Source organism: Lithobates pipiens, unplaced genomic scaffold (genome assembly GCF_037356315.1).
Source record: "Lithobates pipiens isolate NorthernLeopardFrog02 unplaced genomic scaffold, aLitPip1_a1.2 Scaffold_3, whole genome shotgun sequence".
Taxonomy (NCBI): domain Eukaryota; kingdom Metazoa; phylum Chordata; class Amphibia; order Anura; family Ranidae; genus Lithobates; species Lithobates pipiens.
Window position 1 is genome coordinate 46,443,433 of NW_027507790.1, and position 19,764 is coordinate 46,463,196.

The window sequence follows — 19,764 nt, forward strand, 5'->3', positions numbered from 1 at the left end:
GCCATTTCCAGCTTCGTTCCAGTCTTCCTCTAGCCGGCAGAATTGTCGGATTGTGTCTCGGGTCTTCCGATGGGACGGGAGGCCCGGGAAAAGTGGCGGGAGGGGGGTCGTCCCCGCTCGCTCCTCTGGGATAACAGCCAAGCGGCTTTTAGCCATATCAGTTGTTATCCCTGAAGAGCCGACTGCCCACTCTAAATAACGGTACCAGGATGATGCCCGCAGCTGCAGGCATCCTCCCGGTATAACCCCTGAAAGCCGAGGCTGCATATGTGGTATACGGTCGGCAGGAAGATGTTAACGTTCGATGATGTCCGCTCACTACAATTGTCTTCCAGCCGAGGTCCAACATCCAACATTATTTATTGTCACATTTCAGTTACGACATTAAGCAGGTTGGCAGTTGGAACTAGGATAACTTTACATTTGCTCTTGTCTTTATATGGAATGCAAACAACTATTTTGTGCCTGTCAGAGCTCCCCTTAACATAAAAATGTGCCCATCATTCTGCCCCTTAACATAGAAATGTGCCCATCAGAGCTCCTCCCTTTAACATAAAATGTGCCCATCATTGTGCCCCTAACAAAAAATGTGCCCATCAGAGTCCCCCTCCCTTAACATAAAATGTGCCCATGAGCGTGGCACTTAACATATAATATGCCCATCAGTGTGCTCCTTAAAGCGGAGGTCCACCCTAAAGTGGACCTCCGCTCATCGGAACCCTCCCCCCCTCCGGCGCCACAATTGGCACCTTTCAGGGGGGAGGGGGGTGCAGATACCTGTACAGTACAGGTATTCTGCACCCACTTCCGGGATAGCTCTCTGCGGAAAGGAGCGTATATTACGCCCCTTTCCGCAAGTGCCCGCCCCTTTCCACAAGTGCCCCGCTGCCTGCTGGGAACCACACAGATCCCAGAGGCAGCGGGGACCGTCCTTATTGCGCAGCGTGATTCGCGCATGCGCAGTAGGGAACCGGGAAATGAAGCCGAAAGGCTCCATTTCCTGATTCCCATACCCAAGATGGCGGCGGCAGCACCCGACATACGATCTACAGATCGGCTTCGGGTGCCGACATCGCGGGCGCGCTGGACAGGTAAGTGTCACTATTTTAAAAGTCAGCAGCTGCAGTATTTGTAGCTGCTGGCTTTAAAAAAAAAAAAAAAAAAAAAAAAAAAAAACGCGGAGTCCCGGTGGACTCCCGCTTTAACATAAAATATGCCCATCAGTGTGCCCCTTAACATAAAATGTGCCCAGCAGAGTGCCCCTTTACATAAAGTGTGCACCCATCAGCGTGCCCCTGTAAATTAAATCTGTGTACCTTGAGGGCAGGAGGAGCCAACAGAGGTAACATGCTGCAGTGGGTGGGAGGTGCGCTAAGAACCTTGAAGGGGGTGGGATGCACACATGACATCATACACCTTGCAGACAGCAAGTGTGAGCCGTGAGCAGCAGGGGGGAGGGGTGTACATGCAACGTTAATGGTTGCTGGGATGCCCACAAACCCAGCAACCAATGAATGCCAATTGGCGGGCTCACAATCTGGACAGGAGCATCACTTTGTCTGTGTTCGGATCCACTATTTAATGACAGGTGTTTGAGAACAAACAATGCTAGGGGGGGAAAAAAAAGCCTAAAGCCTCATACACACAATCGGACTTTGTACAAAGGGCGTCAGCTGTAAACTTGTATTGCATACACACGGCAGGACTTTTTCAGCCAACTTTCACCAAACTACGTGGTTTTTCTGCTCTTTACTGCCTCCTTTGGTCAACCTCTGTATTGTCGTCTGATCTTTTGCATTGGCTCTGAGCATGTGTGTTTGTACTTCTGTACACACGATCGGGCTTTGCTCCATCAGACTTTTGTTGCCGGAAAGTTTGTCTGTTCACACAGCCAACAAAAGTCCGATGAAAACCGAAAAATTTTGTCCGATGGAGCGTACACACGGTCAGATGTTGCCTTAAAACAGCTAATTTGCATGTTTGTTGTAAAAAAAAAAGTCTGACCATGTGTATGGGCCCTTAGACTGGTCCTGTGGAATTGCCGGGGCAGAACTACAGCCATTATGCATGCTTCTATTGGACTATATAGTAATACCTCAGATTGCGAGTAACACAGTTTATGAGCGTTTCACAATACAAGCTATTACTTTTTAAAAATCCTGACTCAGTTTGACAAGCAGGATTCAAGCCTCTAGGGTGTGCAGTACCGCATTTGGCCAGAGGTGCGGGGGCGCCGGTGACACTCAGAGCCACTCGCAAACTCGTTCCCGAGTGTCTCCGGCAACCCCCCACCTCTGGCCACATGCGGTACTGCATACAACAGCAGTCACCGTGGAACAAATTATCTAAGTTTCCATTGACTCCTGTGGGGAAACTCGCTTTGATATATGAGTGCTTTGGATTACATTCTTCTGGAACTAATTATGCTCGTAATCCAAGGTTTCACTGTATCAGAAAAGAGAAAAGTATTATATTCATGGCTTTGTGTTAGCTACCAATTAGAATTCACTAAAGACTATTTATAGCAGAATTTACCCTATGCATTATTTACTTGTAAATAATACATTTTTGTAGACTTTTACATTATTTTGGTAACTAGACCCTTTGTTCTGGTATGGATTTTGAGGGGAAACCCCACGCCAAAATAAAACACATTCCAATAAGCCCCCTTCGCAGAGACCTCCAAAACCAATGGCCAGGGTTGTGGGAAAGAGGCCCTTGCCCCCATCAAAATAGGGACAAGGTGCTTTGGGGTAGCCCAAACCACCCCCCCTCCCCCATGTTTGGGGCATGTGGCCTGGTATGTTTCGGGGGGCTGGTCACAGGGTTTGGCATGGATTTTTGGGGGACCCCATTGCGTCTTTTTTTTTCTTGGCATGGGGTTTCCCCTCAAAATCCATACCAGATCGAAGGGTCTGGTATGGTCCTGGGGGGGGGGGGGGGAAACACCACGCCAAGTTTTTGTGCTTTTGTGGCATAGGGTTGTCCCTCCAAATCCATACCAGACCCAAAGGGCCTGGTATGGATTTGGGAAGGGGGCCTCACGCTGTTTCTTTTATCAATTTGAGGTTTCATCCATTCCAAAACCAAAGAAATTGCTTTGATTTATCATAGGACAAGTCACACTCATCTCAAAGTCAGATCAAACTCGGATCACGTTCATTAAAGTCGCATAGAAGTCAGACTGAAATCACAGGGCAAAGTTGGATCGAAAGTGTGAACCGGACCCGAAGTTAGAAGCCAATTGGCTAAAATGTAGAGCTGCACCAAATTTTGCTCTTCCCGTTTTAGTAAATCAACCCCTTAGTGCTCTGGATTGAGACAAGTACACATTACAGATGGATAGGCTTTGTTCATATTTCATGTCAGAGGTTTACACTTTTGCACTTTAAGGTTCTTGATAGCAAAATAAATATTTAATGCATAAAAAGAACCATTGCAATCCTATGCATTATTTATGAATTCAAACTGAATCTCCCAAGAAAATTTCATCAAATAAAATAATTCAAACGTCTCAGTGAACTGACCACATAATTATTTGTGTGCTGCAATCAAAATTGGCGCACCGCCTTATAGGTGATACAGTTCTGAATCTTCCATAGCTTCTTAAGGAAAAATCCAAAATCAAGTTTGAAATGAAAATATACCAGTGTAACGTTACCTTTCGTAGCATTTTGCAATTAAATTGAAAATTGATACAAGTAGTGGTAATCTGAATGTTTCCTATAAACATGAAGATACAGCATGTAGAGTGGTTCATATTTGTATAATACAATCAAGTTTTACAGATGGATATTTAAAAAAAAAAAAAAAAAAAAACTTTACCAAGTTGAACAGAAAGTATGTCATTGCAGACTAATTCTAGTCAGCTATGCCAGTGCAATGATTTATTACCTTCTGACTCTCCAACCTAAAACAAGTATGCAGTTTACTTGCAACATACTTGTTCCTGGTCCGCAACTCTAGAAATGGTGAAATTATGTCATCAGTATGACCCCCAAAGAGCATTTTTCTCAGCACAAGTTGTATTTAACCTGTTCTCACCCACGTGGCGTATATATGTGGCCTCTCAGTGGGTGGGCTTTAATGCCGACAGGCCACATATAAGTGGCCCAATGTAAACACTTTTCAATGCTGAGATCTGCGCACTCCCAGCACAGACACCTGCGGGGATAAGAAAACCCCCAATCCAGACTCTAGGGTATGAATGGTCCAATAAAAGAAGAAATTATCCATTGAGGGGGAGTTGTGTGAACGAAAATGCCTTGTTGAGGTCAGAGGAGAATGGGCAGACTGGTTTGAGATGATAGAAAAGTAACAGTAACTCAAATAACCACTTGTTACAACCAAGGTATGCAGAATACCATTTCTGAATGCACAACACATCAAATCTTGAAACAGATGGGCTACAGCAGCAGAAGACCATACCAGGGGCCACTCATGTCAGCTAAGAACAGGAAACGGAGGCTACAATTCACACATGATCACCAAAATTGGGCAATAGAAGGTTGGAAAAAACATTGCCTGGTCTAATGAGTCTTGATTGCAACTGCAACATTCAGATGGTAGGGTCAGAATTTGGTGTAAACAACACGAAAGCATGGATCCATCCTGCCGTGTGTAAACAGTACAGGCTGGTAATGGTGGTGTAATGGTGTGGGGAGATATGTTCTTGGTACACATAGTACCAATTGAGCATCGTTTAAATGCCACGGCCTACCTTGGTATAGTTGCTGACCTTGTCCATCCCTTTATAACTACAGTGTACCCATCTTCTGATGGTTACTTCCAGCAGGATAATGCACCATGTCACAAAGCTCAAATCATTACAAACTGATTTCTTGAACATGACAATGAGGTCACTGTACTCCACTGGCTTCCAAGGTCACCAGATCTCAATCCAATGGAGCACCTTTGGGATGCGTGGGGACGTGAGATTCGCCCTACGGATGTGCAATCGACAAATCTGCAGCAACTGCGTGATTCTATTATGTCAATATGGACCAAAATATCTCTATTTATACACACACACAGTACCATGAAAAAAGTATTCATACCGCTTGAAATGTTCCACATTTTGTCATGTTACAACCAAAAACATAAATGTGTTGTATTGGGGTTTTATATGATAGACCAACACAAAGTGGCACATCATTGTGAAGTGGAAGGAAAATGATAAATGGTTCTCAATGTTTTTTATAAATATGTCAAAAGTGTGGCGTGCATTTGTATTCAGCCCCCCTAAATGAATACTTTGTAAACCATCTTTCGCTGCAATTACAGCTGCAAGTCTTTTTGGGGATGTCTCTACCAGCTTTACACATCTAGAGAGTGACATTTTTGCCCATTCTTCTTTGCAAAATAGCTCAAACTATGTCAGATTGGATGGAGAGCATCTGTAAACAGCAATTTTCAAGTCTTACCACAGATTCTCAATTGGATTTAGGTCTGGACTTTGATTGGACCATTCTAAAAACATGAATATGCTTTGATCTAAACCATTCCATTGTAGCTCTGGATGTTTAGGGTCATTGTCCTGCTGGAAGGTGAACCTCCACCCCAGTCTCAAGTCTTTTGCAGACGCCATCAGGTTTTCTTCCAAGATTGTGCTGTATTTGGCTCCATCCATCTTCCCATCAACTCTGACCAGCTTCCCTGTCCCTGCTGAAGAAAAGCATCCCCACAACATGATGCTGCACCATCGTGTTTCATGGTGAGGATGGTGTGTTCAGGGTGATGTACAGTGTTAATTTTCCGGCACACAAAGCATTTTGGTCTCATCTGACAAGATCACCTTCTTCCACATGTTTGCTGTGTCCCCCATGTGACTTCTCCCAAACTGGAAACGGGGCTTCTTATGGCTTTCTTTCAACAATGGCTTTCTTCTTGCCACTCCTCCATAAAGGCCAGATTTATTAAGTGCACGACTTATAGTTGTCCTGTGGACAGATTCTCCCACCTGGGCTGTGGATCTCTGCAGCTCCTCCAGAGTTACCATGGGCCTCTAGTCTGCTTTTCTAATTAATGCTCTCCTTGCCCCATCTGTCAGCCTAAGTGGAAGGCCATATCTTGGTAGGTTTGCAGTTGTACTATTCTCCTTCCATTTTCGGATGATGGATTGAACAGTGCTCCGTGAGATGTTCAAAGCTTGGGATATTTTTTATACACTAACCCTGCTTTAAACTTCTCCACAACTTTATCCCAGACCTGTCTGGTGTGTTCATTGGCCCTCACAATGCTGTTTGTTCACTAAAGTTCTCTAACAAACCTGAGGGCTTCACAGAACAGCTGCATTTATACAGAGATTAAATTACAGACAGATGGACCCTATTGACCAATTAGGTGACTTCTGAAGGCAATTGGTTCCACTAGATTTTTTTTTTATCATTTTTCTTCCACTTCACAATTATATGCCTCTTTGTGTTGGTCACATACAATTCCAATAAAATACATTTATGTTTTTGGTTGTAACATGACAAAATGTAGAACATTTCGAGGAGTATGAATACTTTTTCAAAGCGCTGTGTGTATATATATATATATATATATATATATATATATATATATATATATATATATATATATATATATATATTACACACACACACACACACACACACACACACACACACACACACACACACTATATGAAAGTAATGTCTAAGAATCTTTCACACTTATTACCCAGAACCCCTCACCCAACCATGTTCGTTTGTTACTTGAGACAATGTCAATATTAAACCCGACCAACTGCTTATCCCTGTCCAGTGATATGCCCCCGCCCCCATATGCCACGTTCGGCAGTCAGTTGGCAGGGCATAGTACTGAAGTCAATTCCCAAATAGCAAGTTCAAATTTGTTTCAAAAAGACACAAAGGAAAGGGTTCTCTAGCAATAAAAGTAATAGACTTCCGATTGTACCTGCTCTTAGGCAGGTCTATTACTTTTAAAAGTTCAAGGTTACAGAAACTAATAAATCACCAGGAGAGAAATTAAAAACATTACAGAAGAAGATTTAAGATTTGATCTTTATACTAAAAATTTTGCGTTTTTTATCAGAAATATTTTGATGCATTTCTTGATATTGTTTTTGGAGTTTCAAGCATTACTTGTTCCATGTAGAGAAACCAAAAATTGCTTTTGAGCAGTAGCTGTGCAGACTCAAGTAAAACAAATATGATTGGGTATTGCAACAACAAAACACAAACAGTTACTAAATGACAGCATTTAAAATGGACTAGAAAAAACAAAAACATTTGTTGAATTCTTAGACCCCTTTCACACTGCCAAGCCCATAGCGTTGGCGGCGTTTTACTGTCGGATTTGCAGTGCATTTCGGCCGCTAGCGGGGTACTTTTACCCCCCCCCCCCCGCTAGTGGCCAAGAAAGGGTTAAAGCCACCCGCAATAGCGGCGTTTTGCCAGCGGTATGATTTCAATGGGGAGCAGCGGTGGAGGAGCAGTAAACACACCGCTCCTTCACCGCTCCAAAAAAGCTGCTGGCAGGACGCCAGCGCACCGCTCCAGTGTGAAAGCCCTCAACAATGGAGCCGCTGTTTGAGGGCGGATTGCAGGCACTATTTCGAATGCTATAGCGCCTGCAAACTGCCCTCGGTGTGAAAGGGCTCTTAACGTGATCCTAAATTCTGGTTCAAAAAGAAAAATGTATTAACTTAAAAAAAAAAAAAAAAATTCCTTCTTTTGCTCTCAGCCTCCCCCAAATTTCTTTCTTTTTTTTTCGCTGCTGTTAGAGGGTGGCTATATTCATTCTCCATGGTCCCACTGAATGTACGATTATAGCCCATCCCTGGGATAGACTATGGGACATTTAGTGTAAATAGAGCAGTGCACTGTTCATTCCAAACAAAGAGAGGGAAAAGGAGAGGTTCTGCAGCTCAGAGAGGGTGTTACAAGGAGGCAAAAAAAACACATGATAAATAGATTACAGGGCCATTAGGTAGTGATTGTGTATGAATTATTTTTGGGGAAAAAAGGATCTTGTTTACTGTCACTTTAACATCTTTGTGAAATACCCAATGAGCAGATCCACCTTTAAATAATAATAATTAAAAAATACACATAGTAGTTGCTATTAAATTAGCATTTTCATATAAATGATCTCCAAAAAGAGATTTAAACATATTTTGCAATTCCTTAATCTTGACTGTATGAAATAACAATAAGTTGTTTTCCAAGTCGCTTAGAAATCAGGCCACTCTATAAAAGTCTAGAATTTACAGTGTAAGTATTTTAAATCAGAAGAAATCTGATGCTTTTCTTCGTTTGGGTAAATGCAGCAGGTTATCAGTAATAGTAGTGGAATCAGAAACAGTAGGAGTCTGTGAAGCAGCCCCAGGAGTGGGGGTTACAGTGGGTGTTAGACGAGATCCTCCTGGTGTCTTCAGGGCATGCAAGCCTGTATGTGCAGGAGATGGGGTGTAACTTGCTCTTAAAGCTTTATCCGTGTATTTACTTGAAGTCCTATTAACCAGACGCTGAAGAGCAGGAGACATGGAGGGGCTCAGACCTTTGGGTGTCAGGCTGTGGAAGAAAACACTTATCAATAAAATGTCAGACAATACATTGAAAAAAAAAAAAATCTACAAACATTAAAATAAAAAAAATAAAAAAGTACCACAAAATGTTGCACAGTACCTTGAAAAAGTATTCATACCCCCATTGAAATTTTCCACATTTTGTTATGTTACAACTAAAAATGTAAATGTATCTTATTGCGATTTTATGTGATAGACCAACACAAAGTGGCACAAATTGTGAAGTGGAAGGAAAATGATAAATGGTTTTCTATTTTTTTTTTTTTACAAATAAATATGTGAAAAGTGTGGCATACATTTGTATTCAGCCCCCGAGTCAATACTTTGTAGAACCACCTGTCGCTGCAATTACAGCTGCAAGTCGTTTTGGGGATGTCTCTACCAGCTTTGCACATCTAGAGAGTGACATTTTTACCCATTCTTCTTTGCAAAATAGCTCAAGCTCTGTCAGATTGGATGGAGCGCGTCTGTGAACAGCAATTTTCAAGTCTTGCCACAGATTCTCAATTGGATTTAGGTCTGGATCTTGACTGGGCCATTCAACACATAAATATGCTTTGATTTAAAAACCATTCCATTGTAGCTCTGGCTGTATGTTTAGAGTTTAGGTGAACCTCTGCCCCAATCTCGTCTTTTGCAGACTCTAATGCCGAGTACACACGACCGGACTTTCGAGCAGACTAGGTCCGGCGGTCTTCCCGACAGACTTTTGGCAGAGTTCCGACTGACCTTCTGAACGAACGGACTTGCCCACACACGAATGTACTAAGTCCGTTCGAAAGGCCGTTCATTGAGAACGAGATGACATAAGACGGGACTAAAAAAGGAAGTTCAATAGTCAGTAGCCAATAGCTTCCTTGTGTCGTATTTGGTCCGTCGAACCAGCATACAGACGAACGGTTTTCCCGATCGGAATGGAGTCCGTTGGACAGATTTGAAACATGTTCTATTTCTAGGTCCATCTGATTTTTTTATGTGAAAAACGATCAGGATTAGCCCACACATGGTCAGATTGTCCGATGGACTGATTCCGACGAAAAATCCGGTCATGTGTACGCGGTATAACAGTTTTTTTTTCTATGAAATATATAAAAAAAAAACTCTGCGCTACTAAAAATTACTAGTGCTTAAAGCGGGAGTCCACCGGTACTCCGCGTTTTTTTTTTTTTTTTTTAAAGCCAGCAGCTACAAATACTGCAGCTGCTGATTTTTAAAATAGTGACACTTACCTGTCCAGCGCGCCCGCAATGTCGGCACCCGAAGCCGATCTGTAGATCGTTTCTCGGGTGCTGCCGCCATCTTGGGTATGGGAATCAGGAAATGGAGCCTTTCGGCTTCATTTCCCGGTTCCCTACTGCGCATGCGCGAGCCGCGCTGCGCAATAAGGACGGTCCCCGCTGCCTCTGGGATCTGTGTGTTTTGCCAGCAGGCAGCGGGGCACTTGCGGAAAGGGGCGGGACTTGCGGAAAGGGGCATAATATACGCCCCTTTCCGCAGAGAGCTATCCCGGAAGTGGGTGCAGATACCTGTACTGTACAGGTTTCTGTACCCCCTCCCCCCTGAAAGGTTCCAATTGTGGCGCCGGAGGGGGGGGAGGGGGGGGAGGGTTCCGATGAGCGGAGGTCCACTTTAGGGTGGACCTCCGCTTTAAATAAATGGAATTGCTGCAAAATCCAATAGCGATCACCAATCACATATAATGAAACAAACTTGTGCAAATCTTGCAGATAATGCACAAAACCTCTTACTCCAATAATAAACTCTGGAAACAATTATTACAATCAAATATAATAAATACTCAAAATGACAGAAAGTCCTTGTGACAGTGGGGTCACTTTGGACACAGGGTGAATAAAAGAAACCCCCGATATGGTCTGTGATAGCCATATTCAAGGCTGTATAATACATTGTATATAACTTGGATGTATATTGTATGTGGGGGTTAAGTGTCATTGCTGTGAGGAATTAAGTTGTTTTGCATTTCCATTGTTCATTTAAGTCTGTCCTTGTGTGTATTGTAAAGTGCCAGACAGACTGGCTGCTAACCCTTTGTGAAAAGATGTGTATTGGGTGGGATCGTTTGAAGCCTAGCAGACGTCTTGGGATGTGTGGGTGGAGCTGGGCTCTTGTTCATGGTAAAGCATGTGCCTTGAATTGTGTATAAAAGTTACAATGTTGGCTTTTAATAAAGTCTTTCCTACTACAGAAGGGACAGAGTGCGTCTCGTCTTTTTGCCAGAGGGATCGGCTCCTATAGGAAAGGGTCGTTTAGCTGTGGATATTGGTAGCAAGTGGATGTGTGTCCAGAAGAGGGAACATCGCAAACGGCGTTAACCCCCTTTATATTAGGGGAGCCGTTACAGTCCTGACAGTCAATAAAGTGCTATGAGTATGCTAATAGTCCATAAAGTGCAAAAAATTGTAAAGTGCTAAAAAAAAGTGTGCAAGAGTCGCTAATATAAATAAGTATTCCAAGGATAACATCCAAGTAGGTGCACGTGCTCTTGTTAACGAAATTCCCACTTTTGTGCAATAGTAGAGGTTCCACTGGTGCATTCCCCGTGCTCACAGCGCTCTTACCTTAAAGGCAATTAAATGAAGCCTTAAATTAGTGCTTTGGTCATCTATGTAGGCTTATGGATCCATAGCACTGTGTTAGCTGCAGAGCTGAGCGTCCAGTGTGATGTGGGAGGAATACTCATAAGAGTAGACAGTATCCACATGAAGAGTAAAAAAACTCCAATAGTGTATTACTCCAATACATAAACGAAATTTAATAGGCTTAAAAATGGCTGCTTACATTTAGTATAAAAAAAGCCAGGCAAATAGTACTTTGGCGTGCGCCGCTACCACCTACGTTACTTCCGGTATTACGATGTTTACTTCCGGTCACAGGTAACGACTTCCGGTTCGCAGTGATTACTTCCGGTTGCGTGCTTACGTCCTACGCGTTACATCATGTACCTCGTGACTTCACCAGGGTGCAGTTTTTTCTATGATTGCAGATTCTAACAGGTTTTCTTCTAAGATTGCCCTGTATTTGGCTCCATCCATCATCCCATCAACTCTGACCAGCTTCCCTGTCCTTGCTGAAGAAAAGCATCCCCGCAACATGATGCTGCCACCACCATGTTTCACAGTGTGGGTGGTGTGTTCAGGGTGATGTGCAGTGTCAGTTTTCCACCACACATGGTGTTTTGTTTTTAGGCCAAAAAGTTCAAATTTGGTTTCACCTGACCAGAGCATCTTCTTCCACATGTTTGCTGTGTTCCCCCCCACATGGCTTCTCACAAACTGCAAATGGAACTTCTTATGGCTTTCAACAAACGCTTTCTTCCTGCCACTCTTCCATAAAGGCCATATTTGGTCTGTCAGTTTAGGTGGTTGGTCATGTCTTGGTAGGTTTGCAGTTGTACCATAATCTTTCCATTTTCAGATGATGGATTGAACAGTGCTCTGTGAGACTTTCAAAGCTTGGAATATTTAGAACCTAACCCTGCTTTGCACTTCACCACAACTTTATCCCTGACCTGTCTGGTGTGTTCCTTGGCCTTCATGATGCTGTTTGTTCACCAAGGTTCTCTAACAAACCTCTGAGGGCTTCACAAAACAGCTGTATTTATACTGAGATTAAATTACACGCAGGTGGACTCTATTTACTAATTAGGTGACCTCTGAAGGCAATTGGTTCCACTAGAGTTTAGTTAGCGGTATCAGAGTAAAGAGGGCTGAATACAAATGCATGCCACGCTTTTCAGATATTTGTAAAAAAAAAAAAAAAAAAAAAAAGAATTCAAAAAATGTATATGTAAAACCATTTATCATTTTCCTTCCGCTTTACAATTATGTGCCACTTTGTGTTGGTCTATCACATAAAATCCCAATAAAATACATTTACGTTTTTGGTTATACTGTGACAAAACATTGAAAATTTCAAGGGGTGTGAATATTTTTTTAGGCCACTGTAATTATAGTGTCTGTACTTACCTAGCTAGATTCTCTGTCACTTTTCTTAATGCTTCCTGTTTTTTCGCTCTGTTCTTTGCTGCTGCCTCATTGGCCATTTTCAGACCCAACCGCTCCCTGCGGCCTGGTTCCAGAATCTATTACAACACAGTATAAGAATATCAAAGCATTGGAAAGGCTGTTATTAGTTTTGTAAAAAATGCCCACACACATCAGAGGCCAAGTATGATACCACAGGCAAGCCTTGGCCAGCAGAGTCTGATGGCACCCCTATAGATTAGAAGACCATGGGCCATATTTTCTGACCTCAAGTCTCAGACTTCACTAAATGCCTGTGAAATAATATAAAAAAAAAAAAAAAAAAAATTCTAAAAAAGCCATTTTTCATTACGTTTGTAATAGAAAATGTGTGCCTGTTGGATATTTTAATAATTTGCATTATTGTTAATAATCTTTTTTGCCATAGAATACTGAACAAAATACCTGCAGTTAAGCAGTCTCTTGTTCCTCAGTAACTGAGATCATAAAGCTCCAGGATGTGTTTAACAATGTTATTAATTGCACTGTGATAAGGCAGCCTATGCACCACAAGGCATAGTTTAATGCATAATGGTTCTCTAACATACATGTGCTTTGTGGGAGACGACAGCCCCGTCTGCTCTACTGGAACACTCCCCCCGTTAGGGATATGTCATGGAGTGCAGGGAAAGGGCAGGTAATTATGCAATTTACCGACCACTTCAGTTTGTGAATGAATAGGAAGCTCTGTACAGAGCTATTCCTGCCCATTAATTCTGAGCAGCTAAGGCTGCAGAGACGGAGATTGAGGGCTGTGGAACATCAGATGTCTGTTTAGTAGTGATGCACCGAAATTTCGGCCACCGAAACATATCGGCCGAAAATGCCCCTTTCGGCAATTTGCCGAAAGAGAAAAACGGCCGATAATGGAGCCGAAAATGGGGCGTGGCCTGGGGGCGGGGCTCCGCCCCCCCGCACCTGGTGACGCCGATCATAGCGCAGGAGAGCCACCTCGGCCGCATTTTTGATAACAGCGCCGGGAACATCACAGCTTTCATTTCAATTGCTGTGTGTTCCCGGCCGTGCGCCGTCACACGCAGCCCCTCCCCCTTGTCCGGGCACTTAGATAGACAGATCATCCGCAGGATTGGACGGATGATCTGTCTATAAAAGTGCACGGACAAGGGGGAGGGGCTGCGTGTGACGGCGCACGGCCGGGAACACACAGCAATTGAAATGAAAGCTGTGATGTTCCCGGCGCTGTTATCAAACAGGCGACGGAGGCGGCTCTCTTCCCTGCACACAGTGCACAGGCTGGCTGCAAAATGGCACACTGGCTGCAATGGGGACACACTGGCTGCAATGGGGACACACTGGCTGCAATGGGGACACACTGGCTGCAATGGGGACACACTGGCTGCAATGGGGACACACTGGCTGCAATGGGGACACACTGGCTTTAATGGGGGATGCCTCCTGTACCACGTCCTCTGTCTCTGACCATCTCCTGTACCATGTCCCCAGTCTGACCATCTTCGATACCACCACGTCCCCAGTCTCTGACCATCTCCTGTACCACGTCCCCAGTCTCTGATCATCTCCTATACCGTGTCCCCAGTCTGACCATCTCCTGTACCGTGTCCCCAGTCTCTGACCATCTCCTGTACCGTGTCCCCAGTCTCTGACCATCTCCTGTACCGTGCCCCCAGTCTCTGACCATCTCCTGTACCGTGTCCCCAGTCTCTGACCATCTCCTGTACCGTGTCCCCAGTCTCTGACCATCTCCTGTACCGTGTCCCCAGTCTCTGACCATCTCCTGTACCGTGTCCCCAGTCTCTGACCACCTCCTGTACCATGCATGCAGTCTCTGACCACCTCCTGTACCATGCATGCAGTCTCTGACCACCTCCTGTACCATGCATGCAGTCTCTGACCACCTCCTGTACCATGTCCCCAGTCTCTGACCACCTCCTGTACCATGTCCCCAGTCTCTGACCATCTCCTGTACCGTGTCCCCAGTCTCTGACCATCTCCTGTACCGTGTCCCCAGTCTCTGACCACCTCCTGTACCGTGTCCCCAGTCTCTGACCACCTCCTGTACCGTGTCCCCAGTCTCTGACCACCTCCTGTACCGTGTCCCCAGTCTCTGACCACCTCCTGTACCGTGTCCCCAGTCTCTGACCACCTCCTGTACCATGCATGCAGTCTCTGACCACCTCCTGTACCATGCATGCAGTCTCTGACCACCTCCTGTACCATGTCCCCAGTCTCTGACCACCTCCTGTACCATGTCCCCAGTCTCTGACCACCTCCTGTACCATGTCCCCAGTCTCTGACCACCTCCTGTACCATGTCCCCAGTCTCTGACCACCTCCTGTACCATGTCCCCAGTCTCTGACCACCTCCTGTACCATGTCCCCAGTCTCTGACCACCTCCTGTACCATGTCCCCAGTCTCTGACCACCTCCTGTACCATGTCCCCAGTCTCTGACCACCTCCTGTACCATGTCCCCAGTCTCTGACCACCTCCTGTACCATGTCCCCAGTCTCTGACCACCTCCTGTACCATGTCCCCAGTCTCTGACCACCTCCTGTATAAAAATATTTTTTAAAAACAGTCATTTTCGGTATCGGTGCTGTTTCGGTATCGGTTTTCGGCCTAGTGTATTTTTCATTTTCGGTATCGGTTTCGGCACCAAAAAACCCATTCGGTGCATCCCTACTGTTTAGACCCCTGATATTTCACCAAAGTCCCCCAAATGGGCTCCTAAAAAAAAAAAAAAATTGTGAAAAATATAAAAAAATAAATTATTGCACTTGCAACTGGGCCCTGGCGTTCCGCCACCGAGCGGAGAGTCCAAGATGGCAGGAATTGGGCCCACTGCGGGACGATAATAAAGGATCCCACGACAGGAATAAGGGGCCCTTAGATCAGTGGGAAGGGTCACGTGTGCGATCAAGTGACCATTAGGAAAAATAAATGTTTTAATTAAAACAAGGTATTTACACTGCTATTTATTGCAAACAATGCGCAGCATTACCTAGGACAAAAACAGGAAACACGTAAAGCTTAGTCATGAGGAGTTGTGTATTTAAATATGAAAAGAACACATCCCACCCGTTGCTGCAAACTAAAACTGGAGAGTGCAAAATCTGGTGCAGCTCTGAATAGAAACCAAACAGCTTCTAGGTTTTATTGTCAAAGCTTAAAAGGAGAAGTTTAACTTTTGTAACATGTCACACATCCACTGGCTTCCTGCAACCCCCCCCCCCCAACGTCACAGGAGGCGGGGGGGGATCTTCTCCTCACCCTGCTCACTGTCAGAATTGGCAAAGAATGTGCCCATGCAGGGCTCTGCCCGCCTTCCCGTCTGCATCAATCGTTCTGTAAATCGAAAGCTACAAGGTTCGGCAGCCCTTGCATACGAGATGTACGGCCATACAGCTTACACAAAGAGCCTGCAAGAGCTCTGCATAGCGCCCACGATGTGCAAAAAGATGTACATTTATTTTAAAGGTGAACTTATCCTTTAATTGAACAGGTTGAACTTAGAAGCCGATTGAATACCATGCACAGCTACACCAGATTCTGAGTGCTCCAGTTTTAGTAAATCTCCCCCATTGCGTTGAAAAGAAGATATACATTACGTGTACCTTAAATGATGGACCAGGTGCCTTTTCCAAATATGGGGTCTCTGAACCATCTAAACGAAAAGGGGTGCTCTCAACCTCACCCCATGTCATTAAAGGGGACTCATCAACTCCTGTAATGATAAAACAATGACATTTTGTTGCTAGATTAGGACCATGGTTCTGTTTTGCCCATCTAAAAAGTACAAATCTTCTATGACTAGACCAACATAAATTTGCTATGTACATACCAGGAGCAGGTGATGGAGTGCCCACAAATCCAAAGCCATTGACTTTTGGGGATTCCTGTGGTATCAGTTCCTTCCCATCAGGGCCAACCTTCCCTTGTTTATACTGTACACAGAAAGAAAAAAAAACAATTGATTACTGAGTCAAATACACTCCAAGAAAGCAGACAAAAGCAATAAAAAAAATAAATAAATAAAAAAGTGCCTTACTTGTGCATTCAAGGCAGCTGCTTGTTGGAGCTGTGTCTTACTCAAGGCTTGACTAAATGGGTCCTTCTGGAAACGTGTGTTTCTATGGACCACCTCTCGAGGTTTTTTGAAGATGAGATCATTATCTGGGACACCTGTAAAAGATATTACTGTAAAGAACCTTTTTTTTTTCCAGCACAATTAAGAGTCACTCCAAACTCTGTACATATAGTCAAACTTTCTTAGTGTTTCGATAGAAGATCCAAGGTGTCCGTTTTGTAAACATCATCCTTTCATAATATGTTATGGTTTCCTTTAAAAACTACCAACAGAAATGTGCATGTGATGGAAAGATTTATTTTTCATTGATTGTATCTCACTAATTTATAAGAACAACTCCAAAACCTGGTTAAGGCATAAGGATGGATTTACCATAACTGAACTAATGCTATACGAATGTCATTATAAACTGACTATGTGGTAAAGCCCATTGGGGAGGAGCAACGTGCTGACGTCACTACGTTCATGCAGGTCCCGGAGTGACGGGCTGCTATCGAGAGCTGGCCGGCTCGTTTATACTGCAATCTCTTATTGTTTTAACTGTAAGTGCAATACCTTCTTATTTAAATAAAGTAACCTAGGATATTGTACTATAGAACCTTTTATGTCTTTTTGGGGGATCAATGTGCAACCGTGCCCCTGAAAGATTACATTCTGTGAAGACGGTGGGATCACAGTTGCATCTCTCAAAAGGCCCGGGCTGGGTATTAAGCCACAAGCGAGTGCGATTTCCTGTAATAGGAGATCATTTGGAGTCGGTAAGCGGCAGTGTGTGCAGAGGTGGAGGGCTTTATCTATTTTAACTACAACTCTTGGGTGTATCGAGTGCTAATTTCACGTTTGAAAATCACCTTAAAACAGCGGACTAATCAATCAATTTTTATTTATCTACATACTCACATGAGAGCATAGCGCAACTTAAGCATGTGCCTTTCCTGATCATCTGCCAAGCCATTGAAAAACAGGCAGAGACCACTGGAAGAGCATGATTATTCTACAAGTATTCTTGTTACATTTTCTAATATTAGTACATTTGTTATCTTTATCTGTTATTTCTTAATTAAATGTTATATGTAGTTTAAATTTTACCTACAAGTGTTTGTGTGATCTCTCTTTGCACATTTCAAAAAACAAAAAAACCTAACCAACACAGTAGTCGGAACCAACTACCAAATAGCACTGCATAGGTTAACTGCTCATTTTGTTCTAGGGGAGAGGACAGTGGAGATATGCTTAACTGACCCACTGATCCTTCCCTCACAAGACCAGTGCGGCATCCTCAAGCTCCAGCGGACTTGAAAATGGACTGTTTCTGACGTCAGCGGGCTCCATAGACAGAAGAGTCCATTGCTGGACTGTGGGGCGAACGCACTTTACCAGTCAGTGAAATTAACATGAACTTGGTGCTCTCCCCTAGGAAAATGAAAAAAGGAGCAGTTGACCCATGCAGTGAGGGGGGAAAAATTTTGCCCAGAGTTGGGCTTAAATAATTTTAGTTCTGTATGAAAATCATAAATGTTCTTAATTTCTTACTAGCCTACCTAGTCAGTCCATCAGTCAGGCAAGTCAGAATACACACCTGCAGGATAGTACATGAGGGAGTTATGTGTTTTGTATTCCCAGGTGTCTAGCCCCGCTTTTACATTTTCTATGGCTTGCAATTCAGCAGAAGGGAGAGCCAGGTTATTCTGAAACCGCTGGGGAAAAGTGAAAGAAAGAGAAAGAACATTACAATGATTTATTAACATTAGATAAAGTTTCCCCCTTTTGGAATATAGCTTCAGCCACTATGTATTTGTATTAAACATACATGTGTACAAGTGGTTGCTTCCATTAATAAAGGCTTACCATTAAAAAGGTTTAATAACTAAAGAGCAGGAAAGCCCATTACATAGGAATGTAATTAGTGTAACCTTGTTACAAACTTGGGTAACCAAGTATATAATTAAAAAATGCATAAGCAAAGGAATACTATAATACTATATACAAATAGTTGATCAACACATTTATATTTAAATCTCAACTATTCTGTAAGTAGTTGCACCTTGCCCGTCTCCCTCTCATCTCTCAAGCCTCTCTAAAGCCAAACAGGCCGCAAGCCATTAATGATCCAAGATGAAGGGTAATGCACGTAGAAGGGCTGGACCAAGCCTGACTGTTACAGGTAATGTTGGCATATAAAAATAAATGCTGACAATATTTCCAGATATCCATATCAACTGAACATTTTTAAATATAGTTTCAACTGAGGATAACATCTACTTTATGTTACATCAGTCCCTATCTCCAGGAAAGCTTACAATATAATGTCCCTGCATAAACAGTACATAATAATGGGCAATATAGGTAAAAGTCTTTTATCCTTCTAGTACTATTTTTTTTTTTTAAAGTGAATAACCTGGAGGAAAATAAAACAAAACAAAAAAAAAAAAAAAAAACAACAAACACACACACAATCAGAACAAACAATCTCAATATACATGGTCCCCTGGGAAATCAAACCCAGGATTACAAATCTGTAAAGTAACAATGCTAACCACTGCAGCACCATGCTGAATATAATGCAGTCTATCGGTCAACTAGGGATAAAATCTGAATGTCATTAACGTGAAATCAACTGTTATAACGTAATCCTCTTGTATTTTATTGTATTATAACTGCAGTGTCTCCCTTTTATAATGTAAAGCGCTGCGTAAACTGTTGCCACTATAAAAATCCTGTAAAATAATATTAATAAAAAAATAAATAAATAAAATAGGAGTACTAGGTACATAAGTATTCAAGCATACATTGTACAGCCATTAAAAGGCAAATATAAACATTATCTTGCCTGTCTGTACTCTTCTTCAGCTTCATATAGCCAGGAATTCCGTGCTCTCTCTTTCTCCTTTGCCACTTCCATTATTTGTTCAAAGGAAGCGTTGTCCTCACTAGTGTGTTTTGCTAAAAAATTATCAAGGTTGGGAAGCTCCCGACTTTCCTCTTCTGTTTTTTCGCTTTCTGCTGTAAAAGTGCAATTCGTTTTTAGGGTTTATATTTAGGATAGGTATGCAACTGAAAATGTACCTATACACAAACATTAAAAGCTAAACCTGAAATT

At 43.1% G+C, this 19,764-nt stretch overlaps 1 protein-coding gene across 2 annotated transcripts in view; it reads right to left on the reverse strand.

The window, feature by feature from the left end:
* Positions 1–7,010: 7,010 nt before the first annotated feature.
* ESS2 (ess-2 spliceosome associated protein) overlaps positions 7,011–19,764 on the reverse strand; it is a 28,335-nt gene continuing 15,581 nt past the window's right edge. The window contains exons 4-10 of one of the 2 annotated variants that reach the window (XM_077461611.1): positions 19,495–19,664; positions 18,244–18,361; positions 16,626–16,759; positions 16,419–16,521; positions 16,192–16,301; positions 12,541–12,656; positions 7,011–8,540 (exon numbers count right to left, since the gene is read on the reverse strand). In XM_077461611.1, the coding sequence (XP_077317737.1) occupies positions 8,255–8,540; positions 12,541–12,656; positions 16,192–16,301; positions 16,419–16,521; positions 16,626–16,759; positions 18,244–18,361; positions 19,495–19,664 (1,037 nt within the window). In that variant the 3' untranslated portion in view covers positions 7,011–8,254. Of the gene's footprint in view, positions 8,541–12,540; positions 12,657–16,191; positions 16,302–16,418; positions 16,522–16,625; positions 16,760–18,243; positions 18,362–19,494; positions 19,668–19,764 lie in introns of both variants that reach the window. The other variant, XM_077461609.1, reaches the window with a different exon arrangement.